This window comes from Dermacentor albipictus, chromosome 9 (genome assembly GCF_038994185.2).
Source record: "Dermacentor albipictus isolate Rhodes 1998 colony chromosome 9, USDA_Dalb.pri_finalv2, whole genome shotgun sequence".
NCBI classification, from domain to species: domain Eukaryota; kingdom Metazoa; phylum Arthropoda; class Arachnida; order Ixodida; family Ixodidae; genus Dermacentor; species Dermacentor albipictus.
Genome location: NC_091829.1, coordinates 58,955,721 through 58,980,323, shown reverse-complemented (window position 1 = coordinate 58,980,323; position 24,603 = coordinate 58,955,721). Strand labels below are relative to the sequence as shown.

Sequence of the window (24,603 nt, the reverse complement as noted above, 5' to 3'; positions counted from 1 at the left end):
ATAATAAGGGTGTACACAACACATAAGATGTTGCTTTGCTCGAAGAAGGGTGTTAAATCGAAGACTAAAGGGTGTTGAACGCATTGATACCTAAATCTGTGTAACGTGTACACGTCCGTGCATTGAGGAACGCATTGAGGAATGTATTGCATTTTAAATGCGGAAGCATTTCGCCCTTTCAGGTAGAAACGCTGGCGTTCTTCGCAACAACAATCCATATGGGACCCTGCTCATGCCGATATTGCCATTTCCTTTGAAAGCATTCCACAAGTATTCAGAACCGCGCCGATCGTTTTATTCTCTCGAATTATTCACGTCACTCTAGCGTTACGTCCACGAAACCTGACCTTTGGTTTGGTCGCAAGTACTTTCGTCTGTCTTTTTCATAGAATATGCTACTTTAACCCTTCTCTTAAAGAAAATCTTTTCACCACACCAAATTCTCGTCTCGCGTCGACCATCAACAGAAAATTGACGTGCCAGTCTTCCGTTTTGCCAAGAACAGCCTCTGAATGGAACCGCCTTTCCGCCTCCACAATCTCAATTTGTGACCCCAATAATTCAAGCTCGCCGTTCAAAGTGTCTTACACCTTTTCTATTCTTGCCCTGCACTGCAAGTATTGTATATTTTCATCACGTCTTTCTGTTGTGCCTACTAGGCCTTGAAAACATGTATAATAAATAAATGAATAAAATGTGACGTCATCACCGTCTTGTATGACGTCAGTAGTGATACCAAAAAGTAGTAAATAGAACGTAAATTATGAGCAATTATGGGTAATCGGTGAGGAATAATGTGAGTTAAGGTGTGAGCGTAGAGCCTATGCAGGCAAAAGCTAAGGAGCTTGCAAGAAAAAAAAAAGTGCTACCGAGCTCCGCCTTTAAATAGAACAAGCACTGGATTTATCGCTACGTGTGCCGTGCTGGAGTTTTCTTACGCCGTCGAACTTTGAGTTCGCAAAAGGTGCCCCCATCGTTCGACGAGCTGCGTGTGGCTTTAAAGGGCTACGTTATCTCGCTGCCCCAGTCCAAGAACTTCCAGGTAGGGCAAATCGGAAATGCCGACCAAACGCCGGATTATCTGGGCATGATATCGCCTCTAATAGTGGTCGAAAAGGGCTCCAAACAAGTTCATGTCCTGTCCACTGGCAACCAGAAAACGCGAGTCACCGCCATGTTGTCGAACACTGCAGACGGACTTAAGCTCCCTCCCTATGTCGTCCGCAAGCGCAAGAGAGTGCCTAAAGGTGAGCTGTCGCCAAAAAATATGGTCCTGAGATGGATGAACGAGAATCTTGTGCTCGACTGGATAAAGTCCGTCCGGGGTAGGCGGACCGGCGCGCGGTTGTCGTTTCCATTCGTCCTCGTGCTTTACATATTTCGTTGCCGCTTGGCCGACTCAGTGAAGAGGCTGTAGCGTGAATTTGGCGATGAAATCCACGTTATCCCGGGTGCGATGAGGTCTCAGCTGTATCCTTCAGGTGTTTGCGTGAACAAACCGTTCAAGGACGTGCTCAAGCGGTGTTTTGCAGACTGGATGCGCTCAGGTGAGCCTGCAGTGACGCCGAGCTGGCGGTTGAAGCGGGATTCGCCAGCCATGCTATACAAGTGGATTGTGGACGGATGGGTCTGCATACCATAGGACCTTGTGCGTCGCGCATTCAAGAAGTGCGGCATCTCGAACGCGCTCGAGGGCACAGAGGATGGCACAGAGGTTCGATAGTTTCTTTGGCCGGTTACGATGAGTGTGTCCTCATCGAGGTGAAGAAAATTCTGCCTAAATCAGCCTTCCACAAAGAAAGCAGCATAATCACATGAGAATTTCCAACATGTGCAGTTCTCCCGCGTTTCTCTGTGTCCATCAAGCCACTGTGCCGTTTTTCTCACCAATCGTACCGAATGAATATGTGCCACCGTATGTACCACAGGAACGCATCGCCTTAAATGCCAAAACCATAATGGAATTCTCAAATGCACAAAAGACACTGAAAGTGATTTGTCCATGCTATTCGTGACACGTCTCCCATTGCAGGTTGTTGTTATGAGCTCCACTTCTTTTGCTTTTAAGGGAAAGCGGAGCTTTGTAAACGTTGCCTACCCTGCAGCATCTTCCATCTTCCAAATTATACTGTTATTGTCAATATATCCTCATATACCGTGTACATTAATGTGCATTGTATAATAAGTACAAACATGCAAATGCTACGTAGCTGTACAGAACCAAGGTAATGGTTGCCGTCGCTTGGGGATACTCAGATTATTTCTTGCATTCCGCCTAATTAGTCTTAATTAACTAACCAACTTCTGAATTATTACAATTGGAGGAAAAGTGTATTGCGGCATATTGCTTAAGTTGAATGATAGGAATATCATGACACTCCGTGTAGTAACCACTACATATTTCCTAAGGAGTTAGTGAACTCGCGAAATAGCCGCCCGACAGACCGCTCGAGGCGCTTTGCGTGTATTCGCAAGCTTGTTTCATACTCGGAAAACCAATCTTACATAGCATGTAACAATCTCATTGAGCTGTATCGGGAGTTTTCCACGCTGCTCTAGAGTTTTCTCACTTACACTTTCATTAAAATATAATGTTTGAGTAGATGATTAATTAATGAAGACTCATTAAGTAATGAGACGGAATGAAAATAAACACTAATAATCTGAGTATCTCCCAGTGACGGAAAACAATACTGACTCGCTTCTGTGCAGCTACGCGGCATTCGCATACTTTTAAAGCTCCGGCTCAGGTTAGCCAAGATGCCCTGTAGTTAAATTTAAATGAAATTGTGGGGCTTTACCTGCCAAAACCAATATATGATTATGAGGCACGCCGTAGTGGAGGTCTCCGGAAATATTGAGCACCAGGGGTTCTTTAACGTGCGCCTAAATTTAAGTGCACGGGTGTTTTCGCATTCCAACGAAATGCGGCCGCCGTGGTCGGGATTAGATTCCGCGACCTCGTGCTCAGTAGCCCAACACCATAGCCACTGAGCAAACAGGGCGGGTGCCCTGTAGTTCACTCGTAATGAATCGAGTATGACAAAATTCGTGCCGCTCTGCCGTTTTTTCTTCGCCGGCTCATTAGGCTAACTTCCTTTGAATAACCGCGGCTTCTCGTAATCAAACAGTGGGTCTGTAACTCTCGCTTAGAGCAACGCAAAACACACGAGTAAGAGGTACGCTACTATTGTTGAACTACGCAAAGGCACGACTAATGAGGAAACGCAGTCATCCTGTCGGGTGTCGCACTTTATGACAGCACAACATGAGGCGAACGCCAGGGCACAAGCTTGTCACTAGCGCCACACACACCACTCCACAGTTCGACGACCACTCTTCCCCAAGCTGCCTCGGTTCGGCTTTAGGGCACCCCGAGCCATGCCTTAATTACTCTTATTCGGTAGAACGGGTCGTCTCGGTCTCTTTCGTTGTACTGGGCACACGGGCTCGTCTTGCGGTTCCTGAAGTCCCCGAGGTGGGCGTTGAGGAGCAGCAGCGACATGCCCGGCCGCAGGAAGGTGGAATTCTCGGCCAACTTTTTGATCTGCACGTGCAAGCAGAAAGGCGTTTTTTTCTTTTATTTACGGATCGAGCTCACTTCTGGAGCACAGCTTGCGCGCGTCTCAGTCAATTTGGAAGATGCGGCGGACAGGTTTTCACAGTGTACCGACAAAAGGCTTTCTGCAACGTTTCTACACAAAAGAAGAACAAAGAAAAGGAAACTAATTGAGCACAGGTCCGCAAAGGGCCGAAAAGTACCTCGTATTTTTCAGAAACAAAAAATTCATTTCTGCGGAAGAAGAATTTGCCCTGATAAAGGGATGGAACCCGCAAACAAGGCCTTTCTGTGTAGGTTGCCCTGAGTTCTATCTACGCAGCACCTCAGCTGACTGCCGGTCACTTTTTTAAGAAGTGCAATGTTCGGGCGAGCAGGTAGCAGTCCATAATATTTGCTGCGCGCTAACTGAATGACGAAGGACAGGGTTTTTGACGAACACAAGCGAACAGTTGACAGTTGCGCTTGTGTTCGCGAAATCCCTGGCCTTCGTCATTCAGCTTGTGCGCGACAACCATTTATTATGGTGAAATATTCGGTACCTTAAATATAGCCCGAACCCACAAATAAGACACGGCCCTGAGTTCCTCAGAAATAAAGCGTGCGATATTTTTTTTTTCATTGTGACACCCACACGCATGTCCTTTGTTACATCGCGTTATACTCGGGTCGAATACAGTTGTCCCATTTTATAAAATTCGCTCCCATAATAATGCAGAAGTGATCAGGCAGGTTTAACAAACCTCAAGTTTCCCTCTCGTGTGTACAGACTCCGGCCTTTCGTGCGCGACGTGACGCCTGGAAAAAGCGCTCTGAAAATTCGTCATCCAATTAAGGTTGCAAAGTAGCTGCGCCCGATGTAATGCAAATAAATATAAACAATTGCCGCGTTCAATAAACTGAGAACGGTTCAGCGGCAAGAGAAACGAGACATCGCGACGTTTATGCGGCCGTTATTTCGTCACAAACATGAGGAACAGATTTTAACCTTCTGGCCTTTCTGCTAATAAGCTGAAGTACTCCCGCCTACGTAAATGCAGGTTGAGTTAAAACGCTAGCATTCTTAGTGCTGGAATAGAAACTGCGCTTTTCAATATTGCACTGCCAACGATCTTATGTTCCAAGCAGAATTCACACGCATTTAATTTCACGCGCATCTTCAGGTCTGCCTTGCAAACGGTGTCATCAAATTGTGTCGTCTTGCTCGTCGACAATTCAGGTGAGAGTTGGTGAACCCGCATGTGGCGCCATCTGGCAGACAGTCGAGGAAACGACTACTTTCGCCTCCGACGTTGGTCTCGGAGGCGCACGTGACAACAAAGGTTGCACAAATCGTTTCCAGCACTTACAATACCAAAATAGAACTTGCTATTGTGAGTAAAGGTGTCCTGTTAGGCGAGAAACCAGAGGCAGGTAAATAAGAAATAAAGTTGATGGCCTCATAAAAGATGACGTCGAATGGTAGTGGCACAGATACACCTCAATTATACAAAACCACGACAGGGGACGCCGTCAGAGGGACAGAGACCTTCGCACGCATGGCGAAATGTGGGTTTGTGCAGGAATTTTACCGATGTTCAGGTCAGTCCTTGGATCCAGCCGTTCCTGTACTCGGTCATGTATGTGCCTCGCAGGCGCGTCACTCGACGCCTAATTAATATAAAACTGCCGCGTCGGGACCTGAAGGCTACAATGGAAGCTGCATTACATCGCTGGCACGTGCACCACAATAGTGCTTCCGATATCATTTAAGTTTGTCACCCGAAGGGAAGATCGTTCGAATCTTCGATTCTTCAAGCGGACAGCCTTAAGGAGCTCGTGTCGCATGAATGCCGGCGTTGGTGGCGTTATGACGTGAAAATCCTGATTGATCGATAGGGTCGTGAAAGCGAGTCGCGTGGATTCGTTCTAGGGAACGCGACCGGTGATGTTTACGCAAATGCATGGCCACCTGTGTAAAGCAGGAACAGGGAGCAGTATAAACCAGCCAAGGGGCCGCCGAGTTAGTCTCCGCGTGGCGACGCGATAATTTGACACTATAGGACTCGTCGGTCCGGAGTAGTGGACCGATGGAAACTTTCCATTCGTCGGCCCAGGAGTCTGCCAAGCGGCGTTGCCATCCTGAAATTACAGTTCGTCTGTGGGGAATGGATATACCGATCTAGTGCAGGCTGGGCCCGCTCGGCCGCCGAGAGAAAACACGTGTGCGATGGGTGCGGTGGCGTCTACGAGTGCGTGGTGCTCTTTTGACTCGTCTTCTTCAGTGGGTACTGATGGAACGCGTACTCCTGCTCGGCGGGGAGGTCGGCCACGTCAGACTAAAGCGGGGAAGGCTGAGATGAAGGCTGTGCACGGTGACGCGATGCGCCAGAATAGTTTCCTGTAGGATTCGCAATATAGGGCGAGAGAGGCGGAGGCAATGCGGAATAAGCGGGCCGGGAATCCGGAGTATCGAGCAAAGGAGGCCCAAGCCAAGCAACTGAGACGCCGATCCGAGGAGCAGAAACGAGCACGAGAGAGACTCAGCCGGCGTGATCGCGTTCCATACGCGAATGCGAAGCTGAGGAGTCACCCAAGATGTTAATAAATACTGTTTCAGTAGTTCCCTTCAGCATAGTCATGTGCTTGCTGCGGTTAAGCTCGGGAAGCAATGAAACACATTTTATTCGAGTGTGAAATTATCTACCCAGCTGTCGGTTTAGGCTCCTGTGGCCTCCTTGAAGCCTTCGGGTTCCGAGATAGCAGGGGTAAACATTTCCGCAAAAGAGATTTGTAAGAAGCGCTTGGATGTTCGGTGGCCAAAAAGCAGAGAGACGTAAAATAAAGGAGGTGTAAAAACACACAATTCCATGTAGTGGTTCAGAAAGTTTGATGCTGGGAATCCTTCGTGTCTGTGTGTGCTTCAAATAGATTGGTAGTAGATTAGGCCAAATAAGAAGAAGAGCTTGGTGGCGCAACCCACCACCCTGTTTGAAAGGGGTGCTCATAGCATCCATCCATCAACCATTCCATCTGCGAATGAACCGCCATGTTCTGAACGGTGGGACTTATATGAAACTTCCCTACCAGGTATATTGCATACCAAGGTACATTGACATCGCCATCATTATCATTATCATATTTTACGTCCACTGCACGACCAAGGCCTCTCCCTGCGATCTCCAATTACCCCGGTCCTGCGCGAACCGATTCCAACTAGCGCCCGGGAATTTCCTAATTTGATCGCCTCGCCTAGTATTTTGCCGTCCTCCACGGCGCTTCCCTTCCGTTGGCGCCCATTCTGTAACCCTAATCTGCGCATTACATGACCTGCACATCTCCATTTTTTTCTCTTTATCACAATTAGAATATTGATTATACCCGTTTGCTCTCTGTTTCGAAGCGCTTTCTTTCTCTCTCTTGCCGTTATACTTAGCATTCTTCGTTCTATCGAAGTTTGCGCGGGCTTTAACTTGTGCTCGAGCTTCTTTGTCAGTCTCCAAGTTTCTGCCTTGTATGTCAGCACAACTGAAGGGCACTGATTGTACACCTTCCTTTTCAGTTAATGGCTAGCTTCCAGTCAGGAGCTGACAATGTCTGCCGTGTGCGATGCAACTCATTATATTCTTCTGTGAATTTCCTTCTCATGGTACGGGTTTCACGTGATTGATAGACCTAGGTAAACGTACTTTTTCAGAGACTCTAGAGGCTTACTGGCGATCTTGAACTCTTGTTCCCTTGCCCTGCTATTCATGATTATCTTTGTCTTCTGCATATTAATCTTCAACCCTACTTTTACGCTCTCTCTGTTAAGGTCCTCAATCATTTGTTTAACTCGTCTCTGGTGTTACTGAACAGATCAATGTCATCTTGAAACCGAAGGCTTCAGGATATTCGCCGTCGATCCTTGCACCTAAGCCTTCTCAGTTTGTTTGCTTGAATACTTCTTCCAAACACGCAGTGAATAGAACTGGAGACAGTGTCTCTTTGCCTTAACCCTCTCTTTATAGGCATCTTCCTACTTTTGTTTTGTTGAATTGAGGTAGCTGTGCAAACTCTGTAAATATTTTTCAAGAAATGTATGCAATCGGCCTGTACCATTAGTTGCTTAATGCCTCTATGACTGCTGCTATCTCAACTTAATCAAGTGCCTTTTCGTAATGTATGAAAGCCATATAGTGAAGCTGATTGTAGTCTGCGGATTTCTCGATGACCTGATGACATGGATGTGATCGATTGCAGAGTATCCCTTCCTGAAGCCAGCGTTTTCCATTGCTTGACTAAGTCCAGTGTTGCCGTTATTCTATTGCAAGTTATCTTGATGAATATTTTATATAATCGTCGGAGTAAGCTAATGGGCCTCTAATGTTTCAATTATATAACGTCTCCCTTTGTCTGGATCAGTATTATGCTTGCATTCTTCCAGTTTTCTAGAACCCTTGATTTCGATAGACACTTCGTGTAGAGAGTCACCAGTTTTTCAATCATTATATTTCCCCCATCTTTGATTAAATCGACTGTTATGACATCATCTCCTGCCGCTTTTCCTCGTTTCATGTTTTGCAAGGCCCCTCTGACTTCATCGTTAGTTATAGGAGGAGGGTGTGCAACCTGTTCATTACTGCTTCGAATGGAGGTAACATGGCTCCTCTGGGTGCTGCAGAGGTCTGTATAGAATTCTTCCGCTGCTTTTACTATACCTTCGACATTACTCATGATATTACCCTGCTTATCTTTCAGTTAACACCTCTTGGTTTGTCCTGTGTGAAATTTCCTTCTGACTAATTTCAGGCTGTGTCCATTGGTTACGGGTTCTTCAGTATTTTATAGTTTAGGATATCACTTATTTTCGCCTTGTTGATTAATTTTGACAGTTCCACGAATTCTGTCTTATCTCTTTAGTTGGACACTTTCGTGCTTTGTCGTTTCCTTATTACGTCCTTTGTTGCTTGGCAGAGCTTGTTTACTGGTTGCCTTGGTGCCTAGCCTCCCACTTCCATTATTGCCTCTGAAGCCAGCCTCGTTACGGTTTCATTCATTACCTCTATGTCATCATCATCTCTCTTTTCTAAGGCTGCATATTCGTTTGCAAGTGCCAGTCTAAATTTGTCTGCTTTTACCCTTGCTGCCTCTAAGTTGACCTGTTTCTTCACTAATTTTGCTCTTTCTCTGTTCAAATTGAGGTGAATCCTAGCCCTCGCTAACTTATGATCACTGAAATTTTCCCTACCTATCACTTCTCTTTCATGCCCTATGCTGGGATGGGCAGAAAGTACGAAATCAATTTCATGTTTTGTTTCATCATTAGGGATTTTCCAAATACGCTTTGTGTTGCTTCTCTTAATGAAGCAGGTGTTCATCGTTCGCAGCTTATTCTTTTCTGCGAACTCTACCAGCGTCTCTGTTCTAGGGTTCCTAGAATCGACGCCGTTGTTGCCACTTGCTTGTTCACCAGCCTGTTTTTTCGCCACTGTTGCATTCAAGTGGCCCATTACTGCAGCATACAGAGTTTGCACTTCTCTCATCCCTAATTCATCATCTCCATAAAACTGATCTTCATCATCATCGAGAGTGGATGTTGGAGCGTAGGTAAGATTGTAGCACCTTTAATCTATACCTCTTATTAAGTCTGACTGCGACTACTGCTACACTCTCCAAAATGCTGTGGAATTCGTCAATGTTGCCCGCTATGTCCTTATGGATTAGGAATCCTACCTTGTATTGTTTTTTATCTGGGTGACCTCTATAGCAGAGGACGTGGCCATTATTCAGCAATGTACAAGCCTCACCTGTTCTTCTAATATCACTAAAGCCGATGATATCCAAAACAATGTCTGATAGTTCCTCAAAGAGTCCTGCTAAGCTATGCTTACTCGACAGAGTTCAGGTGTTAAAAGATGACAGGGTCAGTTTTCATTGGCGGCCTGTCCGGATCCAGAGATTCTTGGTACACTCTGCTGCGTGCAATGTTATTGCCTTTCAGCCTAGCCACGTGCTTGCTGCGGTAAAGCTAGGGAAACAATGCAACACATTTTATTAGGATGTGGAGCTATATTCCCAGCATTGGTATAGCTGTCTAATAAACCTGTCAATCGTCTTGTAGTTCCCCATGAAGCTGTAGTGACGAATTACTTGGTGAACATTGCAAATACATAAAATAACGGATAAAGTATATCTGCCCGACTGCCTCTCGACCCATATTGCTGGCTTCCTTAACATTGGGAAATGAACATGGCGCATCAAGCAAACTAAAGGCACGACGAATTGTCCCAGTCAATTTCATCGACTGCTGGTTTGGGAGAGGAGATAACAGGATGGTGAAGTATCGTGCCTTGCCAATGCACAGCAGGCCTTGTCCTGCAAATGCCCCATGAGCCGAGACGCACAATGTGTGCGCGGCTCACACTTCGCTGTTCTTCACAAATAGCACGTGTCCGCCTGCATTTGGAGGTCGCACACACGTCACGTGATCTGCTAGCACCTTTCGCACTCGACAACACGTGTTCCGCAGTGCAAATACATCGCGTGGCGTTTGAATTGAGGCGCTCAACACGGGGCGCATGCGTGCAGAAATATATTCGGGGTTCGCGCTTTAGGTGTGCAGGGAACTCACCTTGTAGAAGAGAGTGTTGTTGCTCTCGAAAAGTATGACCTGCGATATAATGGTTTGTGATTGGGCCACCTCGACGCCTTCAAATCTTTTGGCTCGGTTGGTCTGGGTGTTTGTTAGGCAAGGCTAGAAAATAAGAAGAGTGGAATAGCATATCTTTGTAACAAGAGCTAGCGCAAGAGAAAAAAAACACGATTTTCTGAGACCGCATGAAGGACGAGCGCTCGTTCTTCGTACCCCTACAGAGAGTTGTAGGAGGCGAGCGGTTAAAGCGTATCACTGCAGGAAATAGACGCGGCCCGGCACAGGGGCACTTGCTGGCTTTTACGATTTGTTGTTGTATGCGTAGATCCTTCATACCCTCATACGTAGAACCGATAGGGTGATCGGTTATTTCCTCTAAACGCTAAACCTTTTAGCTGCTCCATGCTATATTTATGAATTTATGTATATATTTGCGTAGTGCCAGGCGGACCTACTAATCTTTCCGGCGTCATGCGCATCACACTTCAACTCTGGAATAAAAGAATACAACTGTATTCGTAACTGTATGTTCCAAATTACAGTAAACTGTAAGTCGTTTACGTGCACATGCTAAAGATTTGAAATATCTTGCAACAAAGCACCTCGTATGACACGTGACGTCTCGGACACATACTTTAAGATTATTTACGCCCTTAAAGATGAATGGCTGTGTAAAACTGTTCTATTACTCGCATCTTTATTTATTCACGTCGCCCGATTTGTTCTCACGGGCTCGAGCATCGGTGCAAGAACACCCTTTTTTTGGTGCGAAGGTGCGATTTTTAAACCAATATATGCCCTTATTCACATTTGAGCTTGTGTACAGTTTTACCGTGTAGTATTACTACTCGGTGTAAGAATTTCGCGTCTGTAAGCACGCGAAGTCGGCGACGTTGTGGTGGTCCCCCACATCTTTCTTTCCCCTCTCTTGACGTGAAAACCAATTTAGATCGCACAATTGCACGACTAGTGTTGCCCACATGTATTGCCTACCTGTTGCTCAGGTGCAACCAAATCCCCGCCTGAGGCAATTGCAAATAGCTTTCGGATTGCCAAGTAATGTTTTCGCAAAATAAGCTTGGGGTCGCGAAAAAGAATAAGAAAAGCTTACCACGACGTCGAAGTTGGTGACGTAGAGGTTCTTGCACGCAATGTTGACCAAATCTGTGTGGACACCTTTTTGTGCGGACTTTACGGTGTAGACGAGGGTGCCCAGCTCGAAGGACAGCCCCACCTTGGTGTTGGAGGGGAATTGCTGGTCTCTCGTCATGAGCGTTGTAATGCTTTTCTGCGCGCAGAATGCAGAAATAAAATAAAAATCAGTACGCAAGTAATACTGGAGGCGTTTCTTTAAATGACACATACAAACCTGGCAATATATCTATTGCCAGGTCTGTATGTGCCCTGTATGTGCATATATATATTTGAGATAGAGATCGGACATCGAGAGGCTCGATTTTGTCTTGTCCATATAGTGCCAAGAGACAATGAAGCCAAGGAAAGCATCGGGCAAGATAACCGTGGTTGAAGCTGCAATGTAGGACATAGGGAAAGGGAAATGAAAGTGGGCGATAAGGTAACTTGTCGGCGGTGGCAGCCGGAACCACAATCTCCGGATTTCCCGTGCGTAACTGAGCTACCGCAGCGCCGTTTTCGCATCCACTCGTGTTTAGTATTACGCGTGTTCTAAATCTAGGCCTGCGATGAGTAGTTAATTTACTCTATGCTTTCGTAGTTTTAACTGTCTGTTGACGTCACACGTCTGACATTTTGGCCGATGATGCGACACGATACGTTAAGTGCATGATCAGCAGACATCACAAAGGTATGTTCTGCATGCCCCATGATGGCCATGTGACGTCACGATGGCCATGTGACTTCACGATGGCCATCAGTTCCGCTGGCTAGCGCACCCAGAGATACGCATGCAATAACAACCAAGAAAGTTAACGTGAGGACAGCCGTCATCGTAGCAAAATTCGTAAAACGGTCTTTTTTTAATTGTAAACGGCTACTTTTTTTTTCTCTGAAACATGTACAATGCCTAACTCAAATATGGACGCCTCTTTCAGCCAAGCCTACGAAATTTTCTGTCTGCAGCTAACACCACGGGGATTTAATTTGGTGGCGGGGCTGCTTCCGGGAGGAGATCGTTTACTGCGGCAGTCAACCACCGGTCACGCTATGCGAAATCCACCGCCTTGTCAGCCGTCGCAGACAGTGATCTGTGTTGCTCCCTTTATTTTATAACAATTGATTTTTTTTTTGCCGCGCTGCGCCTTGAAAACTGAGCGAAGCCGTGTTCACACTGCGATATTTGCCGTCTGCAGCGGCGTGGAACAAATTTCGGCGGCGGCGATACCCGCGGGTATATCCCTTTCCGCGCCGATCGGTCCCGGACCGATATTTAGTTGGCGCCGGATTATCTCACCGCGTACCAATCAGGCGCGAGTAAAGAATTTCAAAGATGGAGCCCAAGTCCGATGCGCTAGCTCTGTCGCAGTGAGCTGCGACAACGGAAATGCTAATCTAGCTTGTGCGCAAACACCTCGTTCTTTTCGACAAGCGCAACGTAAAGTACAAGGACAATGTGCTAAGAAGGGCCTGGGGATTAAGGTCGGTCGCGAACACGCCGCTGGCAACGTCTCTTCGGTGAACGCTTCTTCTGCGCGTCATCTTCAGAAAGGTGCTCGCCAGCAGGCTCTAGCAGTAGTACCTCTTCTTGCTCAGGATTTATTATTGTCGTTGCGAGATGTGATGATGAGACTCAAAGTGAAAACACGCGAACGCTACACGAGCGGAGATAACTGCGCAGATTCGAGCCGCGGGAGCAACCGTGATGCAGAGCCGGCCACGAGGCGTTCATTTGAGGGATCGCCAGCTGTTTGAGCGCAGGCGCGAGTGAGAGCGGGCGTGAGAGAGAAAGTCCCCGGTGTGAATTAGCCATTTCGGTCCTTGGGATTTCTCTTCGCCTAGGTACTACGGGGAAGAAAGTTGTTAGCTCCGTTCGTCCATGGCCGAGCTCGCAGCACAATGGACAGAATGCGTGGCAGGTGTTCTGTGGCGTGGCCGGCAAGGCGATAAAGCCGTGTCCGTGGTGAGTTTGTTGGCATGTTGTTGCGATGGTAGCATATTAAATTTTTATAGTCGCAGAGGAATACGTTTGGAAGTGAGGTGTCTTCTCGGATGGCTTTAGTGGCAAAGCATTACATCGTGCCGATGCATTTGTTCACTAGTGTCGTTGAGCAAGGTCAGCATACCACACACTTCAGGACATTCTCGGGAACGAAAATAGTTTATGAATTTGACTGCCCTGCCGATGCGACTTTCTTGTTTCTTTTTCTTTTTTGCGGTCGTAGCATATTAGATTCTGATAGTCGCAGGGGGATACGTTTGGACGTGAGCCGCTTTCTCGGATGACTTTAATGGCAAAGCATTACGTCGTGCCGATGCATTGTCCATTAGTGTCGTTGAGCATACCGCACACTTCAGGCGAATCGCGGGAACGGAAACAGTTTATGAATTCGAGTGCCGTGCTGATGCATTAGTTCTTGATGTAACTGAGCAAACAACAAACTTGGGCATTCGTGGGAATGGAACAATTTGTACTCTGTATGTGAAACTACTAAAAGTTGCGTCGCCATGCTATCTGAGCCGTAGATCGTTGTGAGAGCTGTACAGCCACACTGGAAAAACACTGCGCCCTGCGGATGAATGAGGAAGAAATGTGTGCTAAAGAAAAATGGTTGTGATGGAATTTCATAGCAGTAGAGCCTTGTGAAAGCTGTACAGTAAGACTGATATTGGCTTCGTGGTTTGTGCAATCAGCCAGCTCTTCCATATTCTGACAAGACTTAAGACCAGAGGAAAATTTCTAAAACTACAAGAATGCAACCTGATTTGATAAATCATAGTTTGGATATTTCCAGTAGAAGCACCTGCACTTACGTAAACTAAGTTGCAGTAAAAGTTGGACTTCAGAAAGTACGTGTGTCATTATTACACCAACGATAAACGCAATTCCATTATATGGATGACTTGCCTTGTATGAAAAGATTGTTTCCACCTTTTGCTCGCCTGTTCGCTACATAAGCATTGCGGATTAAGACGAAGTCTCACTGTTTATTGCAATGCGTTTGTCACTGGCTGACCACAAATAATCGCTATCAATGTCCTATAATGATCATTAAAAAGTTCTCTTCAGCTCCTCCTTTGTGACTGCTTAGCCGGGTGTGCTTACACATAGGTGCAGATACGCCTCCAGAGGGTCATCACTGAATTGCATTTTTTTTTACAGGAGCGTGGCCACCTGCATAAATACTGTTCTTTGACTGACTCCACAAAGGTAACCAGGCCTTTTATCAATCATCTAAATCACCCACACAGGCGTATGTTATCCTCTTCTTTTAGTATAGAGGGGTAAACATCGACAAAATGATGCAGCTCAAATAGCTTGAACGTGCATGCGTTTTCTATCCGTAGTGACAGACAAGACGGCTCAAACATTGCATAATGCCGTTTGCCTGAAGTCAACTTCGCTGCAAGCTGCAACTATCGCGCAATCAAGCATACGTAGTGTATTGCGGCGTACTGTACCAAGAGTGGAAAGCGGCCACTGTCAGAAGATATAGTGTGATATAGGTGCGCACCTGCCGTCACGTCTCCTGTCGCAGTACAAGCACGGATCGGCGGCCCGGTATCGTGGACAGCCAATTTTTTATGCGAACACCGGCTGGCACGCTTCAGCCTCTGCGGCCCCAACCCATGGGCTGCCCTGCTTCTAGCTTTGATCCTCCCCTCTACTGCTTGGGTGCCGCGGAAATCCTGCGCCACCTGTTTTAATATAACCTCAGGTGCTCCCTTGAGGCCTCCGTTTGCCGGCTACATGTGCCCTCCTGGAGGAGTGCTCGTAAAAAATCCTATCTATCGCCGCTACGAGAAAAGCGACCCGCGACTTAAACAACACCAGTCAGAACATTGTCTCTTCAGACACAGCGTTCACGTCCGCACCCACTGCCTCACCGTGCGGGCAGCCAGCGGCGGAGCGTGTAAACAAACTCGGCCGCACTCCGCAATGTCGGCATGTCTAGGGGACAAACGAAAACAGCGTGCGCTATGAAACCTCCTCCGTAGTGCCTAGACCGAGTCATACATTCAACGAGCAAAGGCGCCCAGATTTTCTCTCTCGCGCCCGCTCTTACTCGCGCCTGCGCAGAAACGTCGAGCTCTGTCAAAAGTGGCACGCCCTGCCGTACCTGCGAGCAATTTTAAAAACGCCAACCCGGCCATGTCTGGCACTCGCATGGAGGTTAGTGCTTTACGAGGCAGATGTCGCCTATATCGCGTTCGTGCGACTCGGTATGCAAGCAGTGCGAACGACGCGAAATTTGGCGGCAGGAAAATTCCGTTCGCCTAGAAGCCGGATTCGCCAGTGTGAACCTGACGGCGAACCTGTCTTGCTTCCGGAAGTTCTTACCGCGCTTGTAAACGAACGCCTCACCCTGCCCCGTTCCACTGCGGCACATCACCCGCAGACCAAAGGTATCGCAGAACACTTCAGCCGGACTTTCGATGGCACGCTTTCTAATAATGTCGCCGGTTGTGACCTACTTTGTGTACACTGTTCCGACCGACTCCTTATCGCCGTGCAAAGGTCACGTGGTCTGTAACCGATACTGAGGCCTTAGTCTAACACCATCTTCATGTACACTAGGCGTGTCTCGCACTGAACAATAACATAGCAGCCATCATAGAGTTCTTTTTTTTCTCTTTTGTATAGTTCTCGCGTTTCGTTCTGGCCTACGGACTCCTCATACTTTCATAATGTCTGTCGCCCCATCGCAGCAATGCAGTATACACATGGCGTTGGTCGTCTTACTGACCCGTGCTTCGCGTAACAATATGAACCCGTCAGAAACGGATCGAATCTGCTGGTCAGGCTGGAATCGGGCGTTCAATCTCATGTAAGCCCGATCGGGTTGCGTAGCCATAGCGTCGAGTCAGGCTGAGCCCGCCAACTGCACGGTGTAGGTTCACCGAACCCGACCCATTTGCTACGCGCTTGGAAACTCATACGCGTCGGATCAGCAAGCGATGCGATTTGAGTGGGTCCACTACGACAACAGGGCTCTTTCGCGCCGGCATCGAAATCGGTATTGGGACACGGCAAGTACAAGGACAGTGCAGTGAAACGTCGTCCATCTGTTAAGGGGCGTGAAATTGAGCTGTTGCAAACAGCTGGTTCGCATCAAGTGCCTCATTAAGCCGGCGTCTGTAGCAGCGAAACTGCAGCTAAAATCCCGTTGGCTGCCACGCCACGTGACGAGGACGACTCGATGGAGTTTCCATTAGCTGAGATGCGATGGCACGAACGCGCCTCAGTGGAGCGGAGCGCGGGAAAGCGGACACTTGCTGCCGCAGTAGCACACCAGGTGTTGTGTGAGGAGAGAGGACATTGCCGCGACGCCCAATTACTTGCAAGCTTGTGTTATCAGTGCGTTCCTTGGCAGCGCTAGTGCACGCCTGCATTCTAATTGCGCCTCGGCAAGGTCAAATTAAAACGTGCCAAGCGTTTTAATGCGGTCGCTTGCCTGCGAGAAGTTTATTACCCCAAGGACAGCTCAGCGGCATTCAATTGGACAATAATGCTTTCGCATTCACAACTCGTAAGAAGTGCTTAAGTAACCTCATGTTTTTTGACACGACGCTCTCGCCTTTGGTTTACGCAAATGTAGCAGTTCTAAGCCTTAGTTTCTTATTTTATTGTTATTTTAGTGAAGTGCGCGTCTCAAGGGATATCCGTAGTGCAACGCCATGTGCCGAAGTTGTAATGCAAGAGCGTTGCTGCCCCCCCCCCCCTTTCTGAACTACGCAGGTTTACTCACGATATCAGGTGCCCGGTCGGCATTTGAGTGCGCCGCCCCTGTCAGGTCGCTTCTTTCAAATACAGATGGCGGGTGGCTGTAGCACTCGCTCTCTCTCTCGATCCAGCCCACAGAGGAGTACACGATGACCGTGTCCGCAACGTGGTTGCTGCAGCGAGTGATGCACGATGCCCCTTGTTCAGCCAACACAGGCATGCAAGCTTTGTTACAAACACACACACACACACGCACACGCACACACACACGCACACACACATAAACACACACTTCCATATATATATATATATATATATATATATATATATATATATATATATATATATATATATATATATATATATATATTGTACGAACAATGTTCAGGAGACGTCCCGCACTAAGCTGGAGGCTCGCAAGGGCTCCAGTGGTTTCATTAGGCAGCAACTGCTTCGTTAGGCACAGGATCTCAACCTGTACCACTACCAGTTCCAGAGCAGATGTGACCTGACGGAAGCGCAGACCAAATAATGAGGAAAATGCCTTCTGCACATGGTGCGGGTAGATAAAGGGAAGAAGTGGGCAATTGTCTTCACCGATGATAGTATTTTCACGTTAGTGGCCCATCACAAAATTCGTTAGGGCTTGCTGAGAGCTTTCCGAAACTCCCGCACGATGTCGGTCAAGGTTGGAGCTTGGGTAACCACCCATGTCCTACATTCCTCCTCGTGTTGTGACAAACTGCGCAAACATCGACACTCGCACGTATATCTTTAAGACGTTCTGGAGCTCCTTTTTCTGCCCCCATCCCTTTCCCACTTCTTGGAGTTCGCAGTAGGACGGCGCCCCAGCAAAACAATCCACGAACGAATCTGCACCATGTCGCCGATGTCGCGCTCTCGCGACCGACTTCATTCCAGCTGAAGAGTGGCCGGAGGACTGCACTTAACTAAATCCAGTGGACTTCTGTGTTGGCTATTCTTGAAAGCGAGGCATCAGATTAGCGTGCCGGCCCTGAAAGCATCCCTGACGGGATCGTTGAACAAAATTCTTCTGGGGATGCCTTGCGGGCCGTGATGGAAGCGTATCCAGTAAACTTAAAGGCTAGGATAAAAACTAGGATAAAGGCTCAGAGTGGATAGTTTCAATAAAATGTTTTGTATTGCATTGCTTATATGTCGGGTGAATTTGCCGCGAAGCATTTCCTGATATTTCTTTTATTCTCAGGCTAGCTAAATGCTTGGCGTAAATCTTCTGACAGAATTTAGGGCGTATCCTATAAAATGTATACAGCCTCGCCCGTTATTGCACGGGTCAGTGTCAAAATGTCAGAGCAGCTAACAGAGCTGTCAGATTGGTCAAGCACATGTAGAGGTCACCTTATACTGCAAGTATGAGATCGGCCTCACTGCAACCCTCTGTATAGTCGTTCCCCCTTTTTCTAAATTTTATTATACAAAACTGACATTCTCAAACAACTACAAAGATGAATAATAATGTAGTCGTTTTTTTAATGCTCCAAAGTATGGCAGGTCACTTGTACGACCTCGCAGAATCGCAGCACAATTTCGATTGAAGCTATTTCCTTCGAGCTATTTTGAGAACTTCTCTTGAGTAATTACTATACCGCGGAATTATAAAAGGTTTTCTGTATATCACTATAGTTCCCATAAAACTTCTCGCGAATTTTTTTGGCGCTCAGGAAATTCAGTCATGCATGCGTTGAAGTGCATGATTATGCAACTACATGCGCAGCTCCTAATTAACGAAAACACTTAAATTTTTCCTACACGTAACCCACACCCTACCCATTACTCTCGCTTAATATACATTTTGTGGCACGCACTTCTGCCTCCTCGACGCTGGTAAATGAGCGTAAACGGGTCATATGCAACGCCAACGCGTACTTGGCCAAGAAATTGTTCCGAAAGGCTATACTTGATCAACGTGCAAGTACCTTTGCTCACAGGTGTGACGTAGCTTTCGCGCCATTTTGGATAAATTTGATATCGGTAGGATTTAGAGTGCTGGCAGAGAAATAGGGTAAAATTAAACGGTTTTTAGGATGCCCTTAAATATCCGGAATGCTCGCAAGCATAATTTAATGGACATAACGTGAGAAAAGCACCTGCGATCACCTCTGCCTAAACGTTACCTATGATCCAGCTCTTACATTCACCAAACATGAACAAGCCGCCTTAATTAGTTCACTTTAGTGACCAGATAAGCCTTGTACAACGCATGGAGGTACCGACGAATTGGTATAATAATGATTTGTAACGCGGCTAATTCGGGACGAGGCGTTAAAACTGCGCGATACAAAAGGCTTAAAATGCTGCCCATTGCTGTTAAGTATGAGCTTGGTGTGGCCCAAGGATTCCTCGGGAGACCGAAACATAGCTGATAACGGACGTGTGACACTCGCTTTCGAAATGTTCCACCAAAGCTGAATTTCGACGGACGCTATGAAGTAGCGTTGTCGAACATGGCGGCACCCATGGCTCCCGCTTCAGAGGGAATTCTCTCGTGATGGCTGCGCTCTGACTCCCTCAATAACTATTGAAATGAGCTTTCGCTTTCTTTAAACTAACCTGAAACGTTAGTTATGAGTGCATAACCTATCCGATTTCTGAGATCGTCTTGCGTTTACTGCTCCCGTAATAGCAAAGAGACGCGTGCACCGCGACGCAGTAACCGAGTGGTTGCTAATGGAGCGTCTTGGCTTGGATAAGTTTGGCAGTAGGTACCATACGGCTTGCTGTTTGAGAACGTCTTCCGTGCGTCTGCGTTTCCCGTACGGCAAACTAAATGTCTTGAAAGGGCGCGAGCCGTAATGACTCGCACATATGTTCGTGTTTAACGTACGTAAGGCGAGAAACACAATTCTAAATCTCCCTAGTGAATATTTTGCAAACGCCACATCTTTTGCTCATGCATTTGAGCGTATACACCTATCTTCCATATTGTTCTTTTCATGTTATTTAAGCTTGACTCCGTGTTGTTTTCAGTTATATGACAGGGCAGGGAGATAAGATTTGCGCAGGCATTTACTGCATTTTCTACATTTAATACAGAAAGCACAACTCACCCATACAGATTGAAGTTTGCCTTCACATTACCTATAGCGTGCAGCTTACACCTCTAGGCGCTAATCTGGCTCGTCGAAAATTTAATTGCACGAGATTCCTTCCATCTTCAAATCCTCGTTGAGCTGCCAAGCACGAGATCGTGGGATCAAATCCCAGTCATTGCGGCCCCGTTTCGATATGGGACAAAATACGAAAACACCCGTGTACTTGGATTTGTGTGCCCGTTAAAGAAGCCCAGGTGGTCGAAATTATTCCGGAGTTCCCCACTACGGTGCACCTTATAATGAAATCGTGATTTTGGCAGGTGAAACTTCAGATTTTTTTATCATTAAAAACACAAACGCTTAGTTTCAGAACTCATTAAGATTTTTTGTTTCTTCGGTTCGCTTTGTCAGGTTTACAAAATGCAGACGAAATGCGAGGTATCTCAACGGGAAAATCAAACATGGCAGCATCATGTATTTTTTCTTCACTGCATCCCCAAAGCATTAATCCAGCCACATGAAAATGATGTCTAACGTAAAATATTCTGAAAGTACAACGAACCAAGACAACTAGGTAATATCGTGCTCAGTATGAGCGAGAACGCCCGACCGCTTTGTCACTTGCTTGCATGTAGCTGCAGCTCGTACTCAGCGCGATACTACGTGACGTCATAGGGACGCTAAGAGCAAACCTTGAGCCTTCTGTTCTCCCTCTCTTATTACTAAAACACCAAGCACATAATATTGATATTTGCAGCGGAAATCCAATGTGAAGTGGCTCACGAGGTATGAGAGACATTTTAAGTATACATTTTGTCATCTGTCCGACTGTTATCGTTAAGTACCATGACGTGCGCAACTGCGAGCGGAACGTGCCATGGCGCTAATTCCGCTAAATAAAAACAAGGGTCCTTGTTTAGTTGAGCTGGCACGGCGCAAAGAGAAACTACGAACCATGTTTGAGGCATGAAATATGGGAAAGGCGGTGGTTTACAAATTATTGGCAACGCTGTTATTTAGGCCAAGGTTGTGATGGTTTCGCCACACATGGCTCATAACGTTCCATTTATTTTCTCTGGATCAGAAGTTATGCCTTTCACAGTCATTTTATGGCTGCGAGAAGCTTTGCAGATAACTGCAGTGTGACGCCCTGTAAAACTTGTATCATCTGCAAACATTTGTTATTGACTTACACTTACACTGCATAATTTATTGTTCGTTGATCACAACATATTTGCTGCTTCAACGAAATAGAATGAGGTGCCTCGCGTAATTCACTGAGAAGAACGCGAAAAGGTAATTTTTTTTATACGGCGTATTAATTTGGGGCTGGACTGATTATTTTAGAACGCATGATTCGCATAGGCATTTCAAGCTTTCGATAGCCATTAGGAAGAGAGTGGTCCTCCTTTCCTGCTAATATGAAATTTCTAAAATTTCTGGTTCTCCCGAAGAAGCGGGGAAACTCAGTAAGTGTGTGTATGAGGGCTTAGCAATTATTATTTACCCTCTAAATGAAAATTTTCCTGTGCACTGCCCTTCAGCTTTTCCACATTTTCTCACAGTATAAATTTGGTGAGTGATTTGATTTTTTTCTTAGAATATTGTAAAAAACATGGATATAAAGTTTGTAAGTGCTTCTAGTTTCATTAAAAGCTTTGCTGTAATACACAATGGAAAATGATATGTTCAGATATTCTATACTTACGTGACAGCATCGTAGAACATATCGCTGAGTACGCCCATCGCGTTATCGCCGCGGTAATTGAATATGCCGAGAGCAATTAACGTTTTCGGGTTGACGTTTGTTGACCCTTGTAGAGCCTTCAAATGCTGGAAAATCAAAATAAAATTGAAAAAGAGACGAAATGACTGTGTGGGTCAATGGCAAACGTAAAAAGCGAAAATGGCAATACAAATATACAATTTGTAATGATAGTTTCTTTTTCAGGTGTGTTTATTTCTTCTGTTTGCGTTTTTGGTTGACATAAAGAAATCAGTGGCATTTGATCATGAGGTGCCATGTTCGAAGGCGAGTTTGGGGGCAGGGAGGAGGGCAGGTGGACACGCATCTCCTCTAGCCCGGCCGCGGCTGTGCATGCATGCACACGTAGCTGTGCGCGTATGCTGCCCGTAAGCGTTATCTGTGGCGGGTGCAAAGGTCAAGCGAGCCGAGATGGCTGATGGCTGCATGTGCGTTGTGAACCCATGCGCCTAGTGCTGCTGGTCGCGCAATCTCAGGTTTTGGAGATGCGCTGAAGCGAGAGGCAGCGGAAGCGTTTGCTTCTTTCTGTTTGCGCTCATCCCGCCAGTGTCGATACAGCCTGCGTTCGCGGTCATCGAGTGAGTTCGCCTGTGCCGGCGTGAAACCATATTTGTTAATTTAAATATTAGGCGAAGTGTTTGCTCCAGTATATGCGGTTGAAAAACCAAGCTATTCTTTGCATTGTTGCCTAATCCATCTATATAGTCATGAATACTTCGCTTTCGTGCAGATTGGTGATCTTCTGTTCTTTTTTTTAACCATACGAGGACACTTGGCTTTCTTCGGGAAGCTAGTTGAAATGTCAGATTTCCTGGCAGCACGCAGCCTTGCACGATGTCTACAAAAAACAGTTACTATAGATAGCGAAACCTCTACATTCGAAAACTCTACACTCGCCTTTTGGTTTTTGGGTTGCTGTATTGTTTGTGTTGTGGTTTGCGAATATTTGGATGTGCCATAAGTAGTAATGTTAGACCTCGTTAAAGATAATGTTTTAAAATGAACCCTTGATGATGCGGACAGATTTGGCAATATCTTGAAGTTCTCAACGGCAGCCTAAGGTATATGAACAAATTCACAGCGTTTAGTGTGCCCGAGCCTGATATCGCGCAAATATAAACACTCTTTTGTTTGTGTGTGTGTGGGTGGTGGTGGTGGCTTAAAATTTCATTTCTAAAAGTATCCTGAAGGGGCGCAGAACGCATTTACCACCTGTTTAAGTCGCATCCTCATATCGCATGGGAAGTGCATATCGGGATTGCTGTTTTCTGCCTTTGCGTATATTCACTCCTGCTTTATTCCGACAGCTAGACTACCTGCCGTTCATTTTCTTGGTTGTCTGTTTGCGTAACCTATGCCGTGCTTCGTTCCCGATCCTTGACTTCTCTCGCTCGGCTTCGTTACGGAAACTGTTAGCAACAACAACAACAACAACAACAAACACCGACAATTACGATGCTCCCTATTGCGAAGCTTGAGCGAAGCTCTGTACGGGTTTCCATTTCTTGTTGTCAATACTTTGTATTAAGAATATCTAGGTAGGCGGTTTATAATAATAAGAAAACGCTGTGAGTAGCACGCATTGTTTCCATACTGACGAAGCACGGTACTCTGGCGCCATATCGTAGCCATCGTTGCCGAACAGCCCGTCTTGCGCGGCACTGTGCTTTCATTCTCACGGTTTCGTTCCACAAACGAAGGGAGCGGGCCCTCGGTCGCGGCGGAATCGTGCCGCCGGTGACAGCGGCGACAACACCTAAGGGAGCGTCGCATCGAGCCTTGCCCGTAGCCGCTCGCCATCGCACCTTTCAGGGGCAGCGATACCAGTCACATGCACTGGTACCGTAGTCTGACATGAGCAGCTGACGCCTCGGGCGAGCGAAGCACTCCCCACCTCAAGACACCGTGGTGACGCAATAACGCGACGGCTAGTGATACTGGTCCAGTGGAGATAGCGCACAGTAGTCTTTTGTTTGTCCACGTCACACGAAATCGCACTTACTGGCGCTCATACTGTGGAAAACTGGTCAGTGAAACAGCAAAGGTCTAAAATTTACGATTTCTCGAAGTACGAAAGTTCAGAAACGTGTTACAATCGTGGAATATAGTTTTTTCTTTAAATTTGTGTGTTGAAACCGGGTGCCGCGTTACAAACGAGGGTGCGTAAGAGCGGAGCTTTAGTTGTACCAAGTAGTCCAAAGGGTGATGTTCCTGCGGGAACATTCACACGTACAGGTATTATGTGGCCATCCACTGCACGTGTCTTTTATTCTGTCCGTGAGGCGGACTTGATAAAGCGGTATGGCTGGTAAACTAAAATTCTCATCCGACCAACGCATGCCAAAACGCTTATTTTAGGGAACAGAGCAACCGCACTGTCAAAAAACTTTACAATGCGTTGTGACACGCACACCAGGAGTAACGATGTACTTACGGCAAGAAGCGCTTTCGCCTTGTCGTATAGACCCTTTACTTTCTTTGATGTGTGCAACACGTTCAACACGCCGTAGTTCTTGATGTTGTTCATCGAATGTACTTGCAGGTTCTCTTCGGTCGTTCCGTTCATACTCTCCGGGGCTGAGTACCTGAGAACGAATGAACGTAGTGGAATGTTATACACTTTTCGTGGAGCGTTTTGCAGAAATCCTAAAACATAGCGGTGGTTTCCACGGCGGAATGTAACAATAATTATGTCCACTTTAGACGCCTGAGTAGGTTCGGTAGGCGCAGCCT

At 46.6% G+C, this 24,603-nt stretch overlaps 1 protein-coding gene and 1 long non-coding RNA gene across 2 annotated transcripts in view; one reads left to right on the top strand and one right to left on the bottom strand.

Moving 5' to 3' along the window:
* Positions 1-14,518, top strand: part of LOC135921392 (uncharacterized) — a 74,947-nt gene extending 60,429 nt beyond the window's left edge. The window contains exon 4 of the long non-coding RNA XR_011508695.1: positions 14,470-14,518. This is a non-coding gene — a long non-coding RNA (uncharacterized lncRNA). The remainder of the gene's footprint in view (positions 1-14,469) is intronic.
* The window catches only part of LOC139049703 (uncharacterized), a 42,039-nt gene continuing 20,675 nt past the window's right edge, over positions 3,240-24,603 (bottom strand). Inside the window, exons 5-10 of the mRNA XM_070525438.1 lie at positions 24,305-24,455; positions 21,814-21,938; positions 17,057-17,204; positions 11,284-11,460; positions 10,152-10,274; positions 3,240-3,547 (exon numbers count right to left, since the gene is read on the bottom strand). Of these exons, the coding sequence (XP_070381539.1) occupies positions 3,365-3,547; positions 10,152-10,274; positions 11,284-11,460; positions 17,057-17,204; positions 21,814-21,938; positions 24,305-24,455 (907 nt within the window). The 3' untranslated portion in view covers positions 3,240-3,364. The remainder of the gene's footprint in view (positions 3,548-10,151; positions 10,275-11,283; positions 11,461-17,056; positions 17,205-21,813; positions 21,939-24,304; positions 24,456-24,603) is intronic.